Source organism: Phyllopteryx taeniolatus, chromosome 5, assembly GCF_024500385.1.
Source record: "Phyllopteryx taeniolatus isolate TA_2022b chromosome 5, UOR_Ptae_1.2, whole genome shotgun sequence".
In the NCBI taxonomy this organism is placed as follows: Eukaryota; Metazoa; Chordata; class Actinopteri; order Syngnathiformes; family Syngnathidae; genus Phyllopteryx; species Phyllopteryx taeniolatus.
In genome coordinates this window covers 1075234-1093649 of record NC_084506.1, presented here as the reverse complement: position 1 = coordinate 1093649, position 18416 = coordinate 1075234, and the positions used below count along the sequence as shown (strand labels likewise).

The window sequence follows — 18416 nt, the reverse complement described above, 5'->3', positions numbered from 1 at the left end:
AGCGAGTAGTTGAGTGGCTTACTTCAGTCCGGTGGCCCGTGGTACCGCTAGGAGAGGCTGCAATACTTTGGTGAGGATTTCCTGGAACAGGCAGGCTTAAATACCGGTGTTGATTAGGCTGATTGGAGACAGGTGCTGAAAACAGAGAGGGGAGGGTGGAGAGAGAGAGAGGACGCAAAGAGCCCTCCAGGGTACTATAATGGAACTGCAGGGCAGTATATGACAGGTGGGGCCCTTTGCATCTTAGTGGACTGTGGTTTCAGGCAAGGGGGGATGGGAGGAAGATCTTGGCGTGGTGTGGGCTGGACTCCAATATTGACAATAGCCTTCACCCTGTCCGTCAGACCTAACATGGCATTTAGGCTAGTAGAGAGTGAGTTTTGCGTTGGGCTTGGATCCAATGGGGCAGGGAGGGGTGCGGGAGGTTGAAAGTGCTGGCTCATCTCATTTGTCATTTGCTCCTCCGATTTTTTGGATGACGCTGATTAATCCGTCTGCGCCTCAGTGGGTGACTGGTTTGCAGGGGTTCAAATCCCGGCCCCGCCTGTGTGGAGTTTTGTTCTGCCCGTGCCGACGTGGGTTTTCTCCAGGCACTCCGGTTTCCTCCCACATCCCAAAAACATGCATGGTAGGTTGAATGAAGACCCTAAATAGCCCTTAGGTGTGAATGTGTGCGCGAATGGTTGTTTGTTTATATGTGCCCTGCGATTGGCTGGAAACCAGTTCAGGGTGTACCCTGCCTCTCGCCCGAAGATGGCTGGGATATTCAGCCACTTGTGTGTTAAAGGGAATATTTTCCTCTGTATTAGCGCTTCTATTTTTATTTTCCATCCATTCATCCATTTTCTGAACCGTTTCTCCTCACTAGGGTCGCGGGCGTGCTGGAGCCTATCCCAGCTGTCATTGGGCAGGAGGCGGGGAACACCCTGAACTGGTTGCCAGCCTATCGCAGGGCACATACAAACAAACAAACATTCGCACTCAGAGTCACACCTACGGGCAATTTAGAATCTCCAATTAATGCATGTTTTTGGGATGTGGGAGGAAATCGGAGTGCCCGGAGAAAACCCACGCAGGCAGGGGGAGAACATGCAAACTCCACACAGGCGGGGCCGGGGATTGAACCCCGGTCCTCAGAACTGCGAGGCTGACGCTCTAACCAGTCATCGCTCTATTTTTATTTTAATCTTTAAATTTAAATATTGTGTCCATTGGCACTACTGTCATATTTTGTAATATGTCAGGTTCAAGCTGCAACAAATTTGCATTAAAATTAAATGTTGAAATCTGGGCCGCGGCTTGTCGATAAGCAGTGATGGTTGGTTTTGAAGCCTAACCAGTTGAGAACCATTGGTCTAGAGCCCTGAAAGGTGCGTTTTACATAAGGCATCCCTAATGTAAATCAAAATGAAACAAAAACAATTGTTTTAGAATTCTGCGATATATAACACCTATGAAAAACTGCTTACATGATTACACTGAAACTACTAGATGTAATAATACAAAAAATAATTGGGTAAATCAGGTGTAAATGACCCATTGTCAACCTTAACACTGTTTTACTTGGTTTTACTGTTTGTGTAATCCTTAAAGCACAGGTGTCAAACTCAAGGCCCACGGGCCAAATCCAGCCGTTCATGTGATTTTGTGTGGCCAGTGTAGATTGTCACAATTTTGCCAAAATCTAGTCAGAAAAATTATAAATGTCAGGGAAATTATGTAATATAATGAAGCGATTATTAGGGTTCCCCCATGAAACATCCATCTAATCCAAGATGCTTACAGTGCAGTGAAAAAGTATTGGCCCCTTCTCAAATTCTTATAATATTACATCGTTTCCCCACTTTAATGTTTAAGATCGTCAAACAAATGTAAATATCAGACAAATATAACCCATGTGAACTTAAAATGCTAAAGAAGTCGTTGGGCCATCCTTAGCAGCAACAACTGAAATCAAGCATTTTCTATAACTGGCAATGAGATTTTCACATCTCTGTGGAGATGTTTTGGCCCATTCTTCCTTGCAGAATTGCTTGAATTCAGCAAAAATTGAGTGTTTTCGAGCACGAATGGTCTTTTTAAGGTGATGCCACTGCATTTCAATCGGATTCAAGTCTGAACTTTGACTAGGCCACTCCAAAACATTCATTTTGCTTTTTTAAGTCATTCACAGGCGGCACGGTGGACGACTGGTTAGAGCGTCAGCCTCACAGTTCTGAGGACCAGGGTTCAATCCCCGGCCCCGCCTGAGTGGAATTTGCATGTTCTCCCCGTGCCTGCGTGGGTTTTCTCCGGGCACTCCGGTTTCCTTCCACATCCGAAAAACATGCACATGAATTGAAAATTCTAAATTGCCCGTAGGTGTGAATGTGAGTGCGAATGGTTGTTTGTTTGTATGTGCCCTGCGATTGGCTGGCAACCAGTTCAGGGTGTACCCCGCCTCCTGCCCGATGACAGCTGGGATAGGCTCCAGCACGCCCGCGACCCTAGTGAGGAGAAGCGGCTCGGAAAGTGGATGGATGGAAGTCTTTCACAAGTTGACTTGCTGGTGTGTATTGGATCGTTATCATGCTGCAGAACCCAAGTGCGCTTCAGCTTGAGGTCACAAACTGATGGCTGAACATTCTCCTTCAGGATTTTCTGTTCTAGAGCAGAACTCATGACTCATCAATCACAGCAAGTTTTCCAGATCCTGAGGGAATGAAGCAGCCAAAGAACATCACACAACCACCACCATGTTTGACTGTTGGTATGATGTTCTTTTTCTGAAATGCTGTTTACATTTTTGCCAGATGTAATGAGACACACACTGTCATGGTCTGTGTTTTGGTTTGTGTTTTGTTTTGTTTAATATTTTCCTGTGTCCCATGTTTTTCATGTCTTTTGTGCTCATTCAGTTATTGTGTCCACCTGTTCTCGTCAACCTACCTTGTGTCGACCAATCAGCTCCCTCCAGCCATTTGTGTCTTGTCCAGGTGTACCTTGTTGTCTCGTCAATTTGTGTGTGTTTAGTTCCTTGGTTTCTTTCAGCCCTTGTCGGTTCATTGCCATTGTCACTGTCTGTGTCACGTCATAGTCACCTGCAGTTTCAGTCGTCATGTCTTGTTTGCAGTTTTAGGATCATTCAAGTGTTTCTTTGATTATCGGTTTTGGGACTTCGGTTAGTTCGCATTTTCCATGATCCTTGTTTGCCTTTGATTTGGAATTAAATATTTTTTAGACTTCTGTCTTGCCTCCCCGCTTCCTTGCACTTCGGTCTTCCATTTCCATGCCTTCAAAAACCTCCAGTCGTGACACACACCTTCCAAAAAGCTCAACTTTCATCTTGTAAGTCCATATAATATTCTCCCAAACATCTTGGGAATCATTCAGATGTTTTTTTTTTTTTTTTTTGCAAAAGTAAGACAAGCCTTTATGTTCTTTTTGGTCAGCAGTGGTTTTCGCTTTGGAACTCTGCCATGGATGGCCTTATTGTTGAGTCATGAACAATGACCTTAACTGAGGCAAAGGAGGCCTGGAGTTCTTTAGAAGTTCTCCAGAGTTGCTTTATGGGCTCCTGAATGAGTCGTTGCCGTTCTCTTTGGGTAATCTTTGTAGGTGTGAAGTGTAACTGCCTCAGGCTCTAGCCATACAACTAGTCTGTAAACAAACACAGTGCAGCTCAACTTCTGGCTAGAAGATATCATGGTCGTCTCAACGGGAGGAGACCCCGGGGACGACCCAGGAAACGCTGGAGAGACTACGTCTCTCAGCTTGCCCTCGGAAGAGCTAGAGGAAGTGGCTGGGGCTGGGCTTCCCTGCTGAGGCTGCTGCCCCGCGACCCGACCTCGGATAAGCGGAAGACAATGGATGGATATTAAATTTTAAAATCTGTGTAGAGTCAAATTAAACTCGCTCTCTCTTCTATCCATCCATTTTATTTACCGCTTATCCTCACTTGGGTTGCGGGCTGCTGAAGCCTATCCCAGCTATCTTCGTGCAGGAGGCGCGGTACACCCTGAACCGGTCGCCAGCCAACCACAGAGCACATAGAAACAAACAACCATTCACACTCACATACACACCTACGGGCAATTTAGAGTCCTTAATCAACTTACCACGCATGTTTTTGGGATGTGGGAGGAAACTGGAGTGCCCGGAGAAAACCCACCCAGGCACGGGGAGAATCAGAATCATCTTTATTTGCCAAGTATGTCCAAAAACACACAAGGAATTTGTCTCCGGTAGTTGGAGCCGCTCTTGTACGACAACAGACAGTCAATTTACAGAACACTTTGGAGACAGAAAGACATTGACAAAAAAAAAAGTCACTGAGCAGTAACGTGTTGCTAGTTATCTGGTAATGGCGGTACATTTTTATTTTTTATTATTTTTTTATTTTTTTTACAATTGTGCAAAAAAATGCAGAGTCCTCTAGTCCGTCACTTAGAGCAGTTCGAATGACTAATATTGCAATAGTCCGGTGCAATGACCATTGTGCAAAGGGCGCCGTGACTTCAAGGAGTGTATGCGGTTTAAAGTGACGAGTAGTGCGATAGTCTGGGACAATGTTGGTTGTGCAAATGTTGCAGATACTCCTCAATCAGTGTGCAAATGGAGCAGATATGCAAATAGTGCAGCATGGCGAGACAACTACAGTGAGTGCACGAGTAATACATAATTGGCCCCACAGAAATGTGACAACAAACCAAGTTTGCCAGCATGTTGTAATGAAAATTGTAGGTTAGGTTTTTAAGAAGTTGATCGCAAGAGGGAAGAAGCTGTTGGAATGTCTGCTAGTTCTAGTTTGCATTGATCGGTAGCGCCTCCCTGAGGGAAGGAGCTGGAAGAGCCGGTGACCGGGGTGCGGAGGGTCCGAGAGGATTTTGCACGCTCTTGTCTTAGTTCTGGCAGCGGGCAAGTCCTCAATGGTGGGTAGGGGGGGTACCGACAATCCTTTCAGCAGTTTTGATTGTCCGTTGCAGTCGGAGTTTGTCCTTTTTTGTAGCAGCGCCAAACCAGACTGTGATGGAAGAACACAGGACTGATTCGATGACTGCTGTGTCGAACTGTCTCAGCAGCTCCGGTGGCAGGCCGTTCTTTCTCAGAAGCCGCAGGAAGTACATCCTCTGCTGGGCCTTTTTGAGGATGGAGTTGATGTTGGTCGCCCACTTCAGGTCCTGAGAGACTGTAATTCCCAGGAACGTGAAGGTTTCGACGGTTGACACAAGGCAGCTGGACAACGTGAGGGGCAGCTGTGGCGAAGGATGCCTCCTGAAGTCCACGATCATCTCTACAGTCTTGAGCGTGTTCAGCTCAAGGTTGTGTCGGCCGCACCACAGCTCCAGCCGCTCTGCTTCCTGTCGATATGCAGACTCGTCACCGTCCTTGATGAGGCCGATGACAGTGGTGTCATCTGCAAACTTCAGGAGTTTGACAGTCGGGTGCGCTGAGGTGCAGTCGTTCGTGTAGAGAGAGAAGAGCAGCGGAGAGAGGACACAACCTTGGAGCGACCCAGTGCTGATGCTGGGTGTGGATAAGGTGGCCTCCCCCAGCCTCACCTGCTGTGTCCTGCCCGTCAGAAAGCTGTAAATCCACTGGCAGATGGCAGGTGAGACGTTGAGCTGGAGAAGCTTGGATGAAAGGAGTTCAGGGATGATGGTGTTGAACGCTGAGCTGATGTCCACGAACAGGATCCTCGCGTAGGTCCCTGCACTGTCGAGGTGTTCTTGGATGAAGTGCAGTCCCATGTTGACTGCATCATCCGCAGACCTGTTCGCTTGGTAGGCAAACTGCAGGGGGGTCCAGCAGGGGACCTGTGACACTCTTGAGGTGGTCCAGCACGAGACGTTCAAAGGACTTCATGACCACAGATGTCAAAGCGACAGGCCTGTAGTCATTTAGACCCGAGATTGCAGGTTTCTTGGGGAATGGAATGATGGTGGAGCGTTTGAAAGAGGATGGTACTTCACACAGTTCCAGAGATCTATTGAAGATCTGAGTGAAGACTGGCGTGAGCTGGTCCGCGCAGACTTTGAGGCAGGACGGGGACACATGGTCTGGGCCTGCCACTTTGTTAATCTTTTGTTGTTTGAAGATGCGTCTCACATCCTGTTCATGGATGGTTAACGCAGAAGTCAGAGGTGTGATTGTGGTCGGGGGTGCGGCCGGGTGGGTGTGGGATGTGAAACTGTCCTTCTCAAATCTGCAGTAGAAGGTATTCAAGTCGTTGGCTAGTGTGCTATTGTTCTCAGCTTGGTGGGATCGTTGTTTGTAATTAATCAGCGATTGGAATGCATGCCAGACTGATTTAGAGTCGTTAGCGCTAGACTGTTTTTCCAACTTTGCTGCATAGTTCCTCTTTGCAATGTTAATTACTTTAGTCAGCTGGTTTCTAGCTCGATTATACAGGGCCCTGTCCCCGCTCTGATATGCATCCTCCTTAGCTTGGCAAAGCTGCTTAAGTTTAGCAGTGAACCACGGCTTGTTGATGTTGAATGTGTGAAATGATTTTGTTGGTACACACACATCTTCACAGAAACTGATATAGGATGTGACAGTGTCCGTATATTCATCCAGGCTGCCAGCTGAATTTTCAAAGACACTCCAGTCTGTGCAGTCTAAGCAGCTCTGAAGTTCCATCTTTGCTTCATTGGTCCACTTTTTCACTGTTTTCACTGTAGGCTTTGCGCATTTAAGTTGCTGCCTGTACGTCGGTATTAAGTGAATTAAGCAGTGATCAGACGAGCCCAGGGCTGCACGAGGTATAGCACGGTATGCGTTTTTTTACCGTAGTGTAGCAGTGGTCTCAATTTAATCATTGGTCTTTTTAAATGTAGAAATGCATATTCTAAAAACAAATCTTTACATGCATTAACGATTTTATGCTAGACATGTTTATTTACACCATAATAACCCAATTAAGTGGTATATTACACAGTTACTTCAGGGCTTTCTACTGGATAGAGTCCACCTCCAACTTCCTACTTGGCTGAAAGCTGTTTGACTGGCTGCTATAAACTTTGTCCTTTCTAAGCAATGAGCCAGCTGGACTGACCCCAGGACCTGCATGAGCTAGATCACATGCAATACCACTTAACACTAACCAATGTAATACAGTACAGACTTCTTTGCAGACTGACAGTTTAATTTTGTGTGTAAATTAATCTGCCCATAATTTTGTAAAATTTGTGAATCCCAGCTGTCATCGGGCAGGAGGCGGGGTACACCCTGAACTGGTTGCCAGCCAATCGCAGGGCACACACAAACAAATTCACAAAGTCTCCAATTAATACATGTCTCCAATTAATACATGTCTCCAATTAATACATGTTTTGGGGATGTGGGAGGAAACCGGAGTGCCCGGAGAAAACCCTCGCAGGCACGGGGAGAACATGCAAACTCCACACAGGCGGGACCGGGGATTGAACCTGGGTCCTCAGAACTGTGAGGCTGACGCTCTAACCAGTCGTCACCGTGCCGTCTCTCTCTCTCTCAATATATATATATATATATATATAGCCTCACAGTTCTGAGGACCCGGGTTCAATCCCCGGTCCCGCCAGTGTGGAGTTTGCATGTTCTCCCCGTGCCTGCGAGGGTTTTCTCCGGGCACTCCGGTTTCCTCCCACATCCCAAAAACATGCATGAATTGGAGACTCTAAATTGCCCGTAGGCATGAGTGCGAATGGTTGTTTGTTCCTATGTGCCCTGCGATTGGCTGACAACCAGTTCAGGGTGTACCCCGCCTCCTGCCTGATGACAGCTGGGATAGGCTCCAGCACGCCCGCGACCCTAGTGAGGAGAAGCAGCTCAGAAAATGGATGGATGGATATATATATATATATATATATATATATATATATATATATATGGAACGGGATATATATATTCACAAATTTTACAAAATTGTGGGCAGATTAATTTACACACAAAATTAAACTGTCAGTCTGCAAAGAAGTCTGTACTGTATTACATTGGTTAGTGTTAAGTGGTATTGCATGTGATCTAGCTCATGCAGGTCCTGGTGTCAGTCCAGCTGGCTCATTGCTTAGAAAGGAAAAAGTTTATAGCAGCCAGTCAAACAGCTTTCAGCCAAGTAGGAAGTTGGAGGTGGACTCTATCCAGTAGAAAGCCCTGAAGTAACTGCGTAATATACCACTTAATTGGGTTATTATGGTGTAAATAAACATGTCTAGCATAAAATCGTTAATGCATGTAAAGATTTGTTTTTAGAATATGCATTTCTACATTTAAAAAGACCAATGATTAAATTACGAAATAAACCAATACATAGGTAGTAAATCATTGTTTGTAATACGGTATTAGCACACCCCAATACGATGCAGTGCAGTTCTACACTACTGCAACGACACTGACAATAATCAGGTTGTGAAAAATGTATTTGTTAAAACGTAAATCCCAGTATTTGTACTTAATGTACGTAAATCAGGTTTTCCATTTTTTCTTAAAGCAAAGGTCGAAAAAATCTGGGATTATTGCATGGCAGTGCAAAAACATTATTGATTTTGAATGATATAAACCCCGACTGACGACATTCAATCCAAGATGCTTAAAATAGCAGGGGTCAAAATAATTGTTGCACTGCACTCTCTCAATTTTTCACCCATATTGTTCACAAGGATCTTTTTACATTAAAAGTCTACTGTTCTGCAGTTGTACAGCACTACTTTGTCACTACTGTATTTAATTTTCTTTGTGTCACAGATAATATCAGTAGTTTCGGCAATACTTTTGTCCTTGCGGTCTATTGATCTCAGTTTCTCAACAGGGCTGCAGTAATGAAGTCAAATCACAGTCTCCTTCTGAATCTACTCTCACATCATCATCCTATAGTTCTTGTCAAGGGACACTCAACTGAACCGTTGACCTTAATTTTTATCGTTTCCATCCACCAATACAAAATCTGTATATTTTTTTACACACAACTCTATTTATCCATGTACAAATTGAGGAAACATAAACATAACACTCCAGCTACACATTTATGTACTTTTGTGTTTCCATGTATATCTGCAGGACAAATAATAATGCTGCAAAAGTAGCCTAAAAGAAAATGTCAAGCTTAACATGTAAGTGAAAGTTTTTCAACTTATGCAAGACTTTAGTTTATCTATGTTAGCATGAATAATAGTCTGTGTCCACTGACCAAAAAAAGTCAATCAATAGTGTCAGGTTTAAGCCCACTGGTCTAAAGGCAAGTCCTTACAGATTGAACAACCACCGCTGCCTTTTGCATTCTTGTACATGATCTAAACAAGTTATTCTGTCTATTATTCCTGTTTTTGCATGAAGTGACAGAACATGATCTATTAAGAAACTTGAATGTTGATGCTAAAGGGATGCTGTTGTGAGATGACTCGGCTCCGATACGAACTGAGACCGTAAACAGGATGCAGCTCATTTAAAGGGATACTGCTCCTGCAATGTCTGGCCTCCTAACACGACTCATTACTGAACACTAAGAAATGCTAAGCTTGTTTATATATCTTTCATGAAATTGTGATTCATCTGGCTTTGCGTGTATGTATCTTGTACTGTACTGTGCTGTATATATTTCTGTTGACGATACCAAAACAGCATATTCAGTGTCAAACCAATCATCTATTGTGCGCCGATCTGCTACAGAGATGATAGGGTATGTATTTATATTTGTGTGAATTTGCTAACAAATACTAACAGACGCAAAACAGGTACAATGCCTATTAAATGGACACTGCTGGTAAATTTAGAATGTTTTTCAGAAACTGTGCACACATCCACCTGACCGCAAAGACAGACACAAACACACACCCATTGCTGTATCATGCTGAAGAAAGGATCCCAGGACACACAAACACACACGTAAAGAATAGGCAAATGATGCGTGCTTCTAAGTACAGTATCCACCCATACTCTCTCAAACACAAAAAACAGCCACACATTCCCACCGCTCATTTCAATGACATACAGATCACCAGGGTGGGCCATCCATAATCCCTACCTGGGTGCCAGGTTGTGGTCGCTGTGGCATTAGAGCTAGCGTTGTGGGCCTCTTTGGCCGATATTTCTCCATGACAGCACAGATAGAGCCCCCGTGGAGTGGTGACAGCCTCCACCCTCCCTCCTCCTCCTCGTATACCCCTTTTTAAACCAGTGTAGGTTCTCCGTCTCCTCTACCTCCCTCTTTCTGTCCTTCCTCCTTCTCTGACTCCTGAATCAGCCCCAAGCTAGACTGTGGACACACCCATCGCACTCCCTTTATGCTTGATCATTGGCCAGGCTCATTGTCACATCATCATCGTCACCATCATCTTCCTGGCAGGAGCAAAGCAGAGAGGAGAGACAGAGAGACAGCAGTAATATGAGAGAGATGAGAGAGAAAGAGTGGGTGGATGATGTCGTAAATGGATGGGGTGAATGAGGATGGACGCTTCAAAGAAGGCAGACAGGGGGAGGAAAGGAAGTCGTCACCAACCAATCATCACAAGGCATGACATCATCAGCTCCTCTGGTTTTGCCCTGTTTATCAGGCATCCTGTTCGCAGAAAGCACTAAGAGTGTGCATTAGTTGCTCTACTGAACAAGCGTACACCGTAAAGAATGTGTTAATAGAAAAATTCCCTACGCAAATTGATAACTTTCATATGGCTTAGTAAGGATGTTGAGCAACAAACAGGCTGAAGGTGATGGAAAAATGGAAAACCGCTTGGCACCACTGCAGAACTACAAAGGTGTGCATGTCCAGGATGGTTGAAGAGCAAGCCACTCCAAGGATGTAGTGCCCTCCACAGCATGACCACTTTAAATCAGTATTGTTATTATAATTTCCTCGTTTTGTCTACGAAATAGTTTTTCTTTGCTCTGTGATATGGATCCCCTTGAATCTCAAATAATAAATAAAAGAGCTGCAAGATCAGCCTGGTTCATATGAAGCCTTCTATTTCAATTATACTGTAATTGGTTTACAACCAGTTCAGGGTGTACCCCGCCTCCTGCCCGATGACAGCTGGGATAGGCTCCAGCACGCCCGCAACCCAAGTGAGGAGAAGTGGCTCAGAAAATGGATGGATGGATGGATGGATGGATGTAATTGGTTTAGATGCCCAAACGGAATAAAAATGCTCCACCAAAACAAACAGGCCGAATCCAAATGGAATTTCATTCGGTTTTACAGGAATGCTTCGTCTCAATGTAAATGCACGGTGATGTCGTCGTTTACGCACGGCGTAAATATGGCGGCTCCCGACGGAGCTCGTATGCGATGGACATCTTGCAGATCGTGCAAAGAGCTTTGGAGGGGCAGGTGCTTGAAGTAAAAAGGGGGCACATGGAAAAAAATGTTATTGTGGAAACTATGTTTCAAAAAGAGTAGTTTAATAAATGGGCAGGGATCGGTACACAGGGATCGGTACACAATCCGCAAAGACAACAGTATCCAAAAACGTGAGGCAAAAGGCAAGGTCAATAATCAAAACAGGGTCTAGGCTTACTATGAGTCAGTGACGTGGAAATAAGGAATGCTGGAACGTGACAACAAGGTACAACAAACTGGCGACCAGAAAGAATGAGACACGAGGTTAAATGCATTGGGTAAAAGGATAAATGAGGCACAGGTGGGGAAGATGCTCTCAGGAGCAGGTGTGTACAAGGCAGGGGGGAGACAACAACAATAACACACACACCCATGACAGTAACAGTAACACACACACCCATGACAGTAACCCCCCCCCCCCTTAACGGATGTCTCCAGATGTCCCCGAAGCCTCAGCCTGTGTAATGTGGAAGTCCCGAATGAGCGAGTCATCAACGACAAACCTCGAAGGCACCCAAAAACGTTCCTCAGGCCCGTATCCCTCCCAGTCCACCAGATATTGCAACCCCCTCTCCCCCCGACGAGACAACAGCCGCCTGACCGTGAAGACGGGGCTCCCAGTCCACGAAACGGGGGGGAGGAGGGGGCCTGGAAGGCAGGACCAGAGGGGACTCCTGGGCAGGCTTGAGCAGGCTGACCCGCATCGACCTCGAGAGCCTAAGCTTCATGGTGACCGGGTTGATGACCTTTTGTGATGGGGAAGGGCCCAACGGACCTGGGAGGGAGCTTCCAGGACTCTACCCAAAGTGGAAGATGCTTGGTGGAGAACCAAACCCGCTGACCCACCTTGTAGTTTGGGGCTGGTGTCCTCTTACGGTCAGCTGCAGTGTTGTAGGACTATCCTTTGCGTAGCAGCATTTGGTGGGCTCGCTCCCAGGTCCTCCTGCAGCATCTCACCAAGGTCAATGCATATGGAACCGTGGACTCGGGGGTTATGGCAGGAAACAGAGATGGTTGGTAACCATGCACGATGTGAAAAGGTGATAGACCAGTGGATGCAGAGGGGAGAGAATTGTGAGAGAACTCGACCCAAACCAGCTTCTGAGTCCAGGATTGTGGCTCTTGTGAAGCGAGACATCGGAGCCCAGTCTCCAGGTCCTGGTTCAGCCTCTCCATTTTTCCGTTGGTTTCGGGATGAAACCCAGATGACAGACTGACGGTTGCGCCTACTAAGCTGCAAAACTCCTTCCAAAATTGTGAAACAAATTGGGGGCCCCTATCTGATACCACATTCTTGGGAAAACCATGAAACTTGAACACATGTTTATCATCAACTAAGCAGTTTCTTTTGCTGAGGGGAGTTTAGGCAGTACAATGAAGTGTGCCATCTTAGACAACTTGTCAACAACAGTGAGAACAGTGGTATTCCCTTTAGAGGGCGGCAATCCAGTCACAAAGTCTATGGAAATGTCTGACCAATGACGTTATTGTGGTGGTATTGGCAGGGGTCGCAACTCCCCAGAAAGACGTTGACAAGAAGGCTTGTTCGCAACGCATACCTGGCAAGCATTGACATAATTGATAACATCGCTTCTAACATTGGGCCACCAAAAGTGCTGTTTGACGACTGATTGTGTTTTGGCAATGCCTGGGTAACATACAGTCCTGTTAGTGTGAGCCCTGTGGATAACCCTTCCCCTTAAGGAAGGGCCCACATAAAGCCTGTTTTCAGGGCAATCTGCAGGGCTAAGGTTATTATTCAGAGCCTCTTTGACCACAGTTTCTATTTCCCAAACAAAAACAGAAATAAAACATGACTTGGGCAAAATAGTTTTAGGGTCAGACACAGATCTTTCCTCACAGAAAATACGCGATAGAGCATCTGGTTTACCATCTAGAACCAGGTCGGTAGGATAACGTGAAATTAAATCTAGTGAAGAACAGAGCCCATCTAGCCTGCCTCGCATTTAATCTTCTAGCAGACTTAAGATACTCAAGGTTCTTGTGTCTGTCCATACCAAAAATGGGGTCTGAGCCCCTTCTAGCTAATGCCTCTATGCCACCAAAGCCACCTGGACAGCCAGCAGTTCATAGTCACCTATGTCATAATTTCTCTCGGCTGGAGTACGTTTCTTAGAGCGATAAGCACACAAATGTAACTTACCATCCTTGAGGCATTTCTGGGAGAGCACTGCTCCTATTCCAGCATCAGATGCATCAGCTTCCACAACAAACTGCTGTTTGGGATCTGGCAGAGTGAGGACTGGGGTGGAGGTAAAGCTAGATTTTAGTTTCTGAAAAGCTAACTGACAAGCCGAGTTCCACACAAAGTGTCTGTGTGGTGAGGTAAGATCATGCAAAGGCGAGGCTACTGAACTGAAGTTTGTAATGAATTTTCTGTAGAAATTTGCAAACCCTAATAACCTTTGTAGGTCCTTGCGTGACGTGGGGGTGGGCCAATTAATCACAGCATCAACTTTGCAAGGGTCCATTTTGATTTCACCTTGAGCAAGCACAAATCCCAGAAAAGAAACGGATCCCTTGTGGAACTCGCATTGGAACTCAGCCTTGACATATAGTTCATTCTGAACTAACCGCTGCAACACAGAGCGAACATAAATAATGTGAGTCTCCTCGTCTGGGGAGAATATCGTCCAAATATACAAAAACCTACACATTCAACATGTCACACAAGACATCATTGACAAAGTTTTGGAAAACAGTTGGAGCGTTAGTTAGTCCAAAAGGCATTACCAAATACTGATAAGGTCCCGTGGGTGTGTTGAATGCTGTTTTCCATTCATCCCCCTCCCTTATCCTGACGAGGTGATACGCATTTCTTAAGTCTAGTTTGGTGAAAACCTTGGCTCCATCCAGGAACTCAAAGGCAGTGGAGATGAGTGGAAGAGAGTACCCGTTTTTCACAGTTATTTCATTGAGACCCCGGTAATCGATACAGGGTCACAGGGTCTTGTCCTTCTTGTCCACAAAGAATAAGCCCGCTCCCACAGGGGATGAAGATGGGAGAATGATCCCGGCTGCCAGTGATTCCTCCACATACTCCTTCATAGCCTTGTGTTCCGGCCCTGAAAGATAGAACAACCTCCCCCATGGAGGTGTGGTTCCAGGCAACAAGTCAAGTGCACAGTCATAGGGTCTGTGGGATGGAAGGGATTTGGCTTTGGTCTTGGAAAAAAACCTTTTATGTCATGGTAACAGGAGGGCACTTGAGACAAGTCAGGATCCCCAGATGGGGTCTGTGAAATTTCCTTTGAAACATATCCCTTAACATTCCTAAAATAAGGTCATAATTTATAGCGTCAAAAACATGAAAACGAATGCGTTCTGAGTGAGAGTCAGGAAATGTCAATGTGAGAGTTTGTGTGCGGTGAGTGATCTTGCCCATAAAACTGCGCCGTCTGCAGTATAAGCGTTGCGATGGCATTTTATTTGAAAGGTGCATTCTAATGAGGAGAGAGGAGTAAATTTGCGTCAGAACCAGAGTCAATAAATACAGAAGTATAAATCTCTTCAACTGGAGAGCATAGTGTCACTTTAGGAAGATGCAAATGCATAATCTGACACCCTGCACTTGCCTTGTTGTAAGGTGACAAGGGAGCGAGCTGCCTCACGATCTGGTGTGGAATACTGAAAAACTTGCTCCAGTCTTTACAAAAGAAGCCCAAGAATGACGCGCGGCAGAATTGCGGCTCCATTCAGCAATAGCCCACGCATCCGCACGACCAGTCAGGTGGGAAATGACAAAGGTGATCTTTGCCCGCTCAGTGGGGAAGGCAGCTGCCTGCAGCTCAAAGTGGAGAATGACCTTTTTTTTATTGTCATGTACATGCATGCATGCACACAAAATTTGTTCTCTTAATTTTACCCATCACAGTGAACACATGTTAGTGGAACACACTGGAGGAGGGGGCAGCTGAAGCACACAGGGAGCATTTCAGGGTATCAGCGTCTTGCTCAAGGACACCACAGCCATGAGTCCAGGGGATGTTGGCAGATGGTCCAGTCAGGGACTTGAACCTCGGTCCCCCACGATGGTAGGTGATGATCTTAACCATTGGGCGACGGCTGCCAGCTGGGTGATGCAAGGCTTAATGTTCCCGGAATCTCCATAGAACCTCTCCAGTCGAGAGCTGTGGGCAGACTGCAGCGGAGGTGACAGGTGGCGGGATGGTAACTGGTTCACATGGAAATGGTGGTACTGTGGCGGCATCGGGTACTGTGGCAGCTGATTCCCTCTTTTGAACCATATTCATTAGAACTTCAAACTGTGAGGCCACCTGTCTCATCATAGCGTCCTGATGCTCCGACAGTTCCTTTAGATGAAGGTGGAGGGCAGCAAGCTGGTCATCCTGCTTCGAGATGCGTTTACCCTGTGCTTGAATGGCTTTACGCACCGGATCTGAGTCTGCTGGGTCCATGTTTTGGCCAATTCGTTCTGTCATGAACGGAACAAAGGACAGGACCCAAAATGCAAGACTCCAATTCTATGGACTGTTTCAAAAACAGTAGTTTAATAAATAGGCAGGGGTCGGTACCTAGACAGGCAATCCGCAAAGGCAACAGTATCCAAAAACATGAGGCAAAAGGCAAGGTCAATAATCAAAACAGGGTCTTGGCTTGCTATGAGTCAGTGACATGGAAATAAGGAACGCTGGAATGTGACAACAAGGCACAATGAACTGGCGACCAGAAAGAATGAGACACGAGGTTAAATGCATGGGGTAGTTAGGGTAAATGAGGCATGGGAAGATGCTCTCAGGAGCAGGTGTGTACAAGGCAGGGGGAAGACAACAACAATAACACACACCCATGACAGATCCTTTTTTTGGAAACGGTAAAGCAGAGGTATCGAGGCCGGCTAAAGAGAATGGACGGCGAGGGATACCGTGGTAAGATTTTCATTTTCTTTTAGGCTGGGAATAAACTGCAAAGACATTCTGAAAAACCTTGCATTGCAGGCGATTGACCAGATCAGACTAAATGACACTTCCCTTTGAGGACACCAGGTGTTGAGGTTTCCAGCAAAGGTGCATGTCATTTGCTTACCCAGATGTCAAACTTGATCATGAGAATAATGTAGCTGATTCCATATTACTTTATGTTCTATTTGACATGCGTAAGCTTCACCCTCATGACCTACTCACCCCACAATCCATGTGGTCCCTTAACATTCACACCAATTTGTCATAAATTGTCTACCTTATCAACGGCTCTACATGACTTGTTTGTGAAAGATTAGAACAGCTCTGCTACCACGACCAGTCACCGTGTACATTGGCAACCTGCTTGTGTACGCGCAATTGGTGATATGTTCAAGAGCTGCTCGGAAATGCGTATAACGACATGTTAAATCGGGATGTAAATTGTGTTGTTTTTTTTCTGCGTTAAATAACATTTTTGCGTTGAAAGGCCATAGACAGGCGTTCACACAAAAACATGCTTTTTTCCCTCTTTTTGACAATAGGGTGCTCTGGGCATCAAGGGGGAAAGGGGCACGTGCCATAAAACCCCCAAAATAATGGCAAAAAATTAAAAATAAAATAACCCACTGGCCTTGTTTCCACCCGGGGACTTTTCACACGTGAGGTGAACGTGAGAATCAAAAATAAATTTTGCTTGTGAATTGTTGAAGGTGCGTTTGTGGATCAGCGGGCACGTGCATTTATTTTTGAGACAAAGTCACAAACGTAGCGCAGTTTCAAGTTGAGGGGAACAAAAAAAAAAAAAACACAAGTGGGAAGGTCCTCCCTCCATCCGCTAGGCGGCAGTGTTGCTGTCTCCGCAATCTCTGTAATCATGAGCTGTTTGTTGTATCTTGCTGAGAGATGAAGGTGATTTCCTTATATTTTACTTACTAATGACGGGGCTGCTGGTTGTCCACTTTGTTCAATTTATTGGGGAATTCAGATGGGTCGGACCATAGACTGTTGGATTCGGATGGAGGGAGGGGCTTCGGCGGATGCAGGGAGGGGCTTCTTATACGTGTGACTCTAATCTGCGTTATATGTTTGTCTCAAAAATAATTGCGCGTGCAATCATCTCCCTGCCTTTCCTAGTTTACAATACGTGACAACAACACAATACTTTCATTGTAATTTGTTATGTATTCCTCGTTAGTATAGTGGACAGTATCTCCGCCTGTCACGCGGAAGACCGGGGTTCGATTCCCCGACGGGGAGGTGTTTTTTTTTTTTTGTCAGTTTCAGCTTTTCGTGGAGTAATTTTTTTAGGAGAAAAAAAGAAAAAGAAAAAAAAAAAAACAGCCCACAGGCCTGGTTACCACCCAGGTTCAAACCGGGTAGTTTTCGCATGTGAAGCAAACATAACCAATACACTATGAAAACGGTTACTGCTACCAGTAACCGTAACCAAAACGGTTCTGTTACCAGAACGTCTGTAGTTCAATGTTAAAATTTTAAATAAACCATTCCTTATTAGTACAGTGGACAGCATCTGCTATCGGCATTGCAATGTGACAGTGTCACTACTTAGATCAAAAGTAATTTTACTTTTATCTGAAAATGGACTAATGGTGAACACAAACCAATCGCAGTAATCATTGCAGTTCTATTTGTTTACATCATTTTTAAACAAATTGAATTTGGCAAAAAGGTTTCTGCACATTTAGAGTCTGACATTAAGCCTTTTTTGAGTGGTGGTCCCGCAGGTCGACCATAAGCCAAATTGTGGTGGCCCTGTCAGAATTTCTACTGGACCCATAAATTCATGGTGTGTGTGTGTATATATCTCGCACACACACACTCCTTTGGACACTCGGGAGAGGAGCAGTTTGAATCCAAGGGGAGGATCACTTGTTCATGAAATCTTACTGAATAACTTACCCCCTCCACTTCTGAAATGATTGGCTACACCCCCACTTGACATTGAATATATAAGCAGACAACACGCCTGCATATCAACACATAGTTCCCAATAAAGTACACACAGAATAGATACAGGTACATCTAGTGTAGTATTTGACACCCAGTTCAAACTTTATACAAGGACACTGCTTAATCAACATCTGAGGTCAGACTAGACTATTTGTGGAAGTTTATCTGAAAAGTTTCTCCATAACAATGACCAAATATAACCAGTTTAG

At 45.3% G+C, this 18416-nt stretch overlaps 1 protein-coding gene and 1 non-coding gene across 3 annotated transcripts in view; one reads left to right on the top strand and one right to left on the bottom strand.

The window, feature by feature from the left end:
• LOC133478265 (C-Jun-amino-terminal kinase-interacting protein 1-like) overlaps window positions 1-10238 on the bottom strand; it is a 41041-nt gene extending 30803 nt beyond the window's left edge. Inside the window, exon 1 of one of the 2 annotated variants that reach the window (XM_061774123.1) lies at window positions 9983-10238. In XM_061774123.1, the coding sequence (XP_061630107.1) occupies window positions 9983-10054 (72 nt within the window). In that variant the 5' untranslated portion in view covers window positions 10055-10238. The remainder of the gene's footprint in view (window positions 1-9982) is intronic. The other variant, XM_061774124.1, reaches the window with a different exon arrangement.
• A 7183-nt stretch (window positions 10239-17421) lies between these two features.
• On the top strand, window positions 17422-17493 carry trnad-guc (transfer RNA aspartic acid (anticodon GUC)). Its single transcript has one exon. It is a non-coding gene; the product is annotated as a tRNA-Asp (tRNA).
• The last annotated feature ends 923 nt before the right edge of the window (window positions 17494-18416 follow it).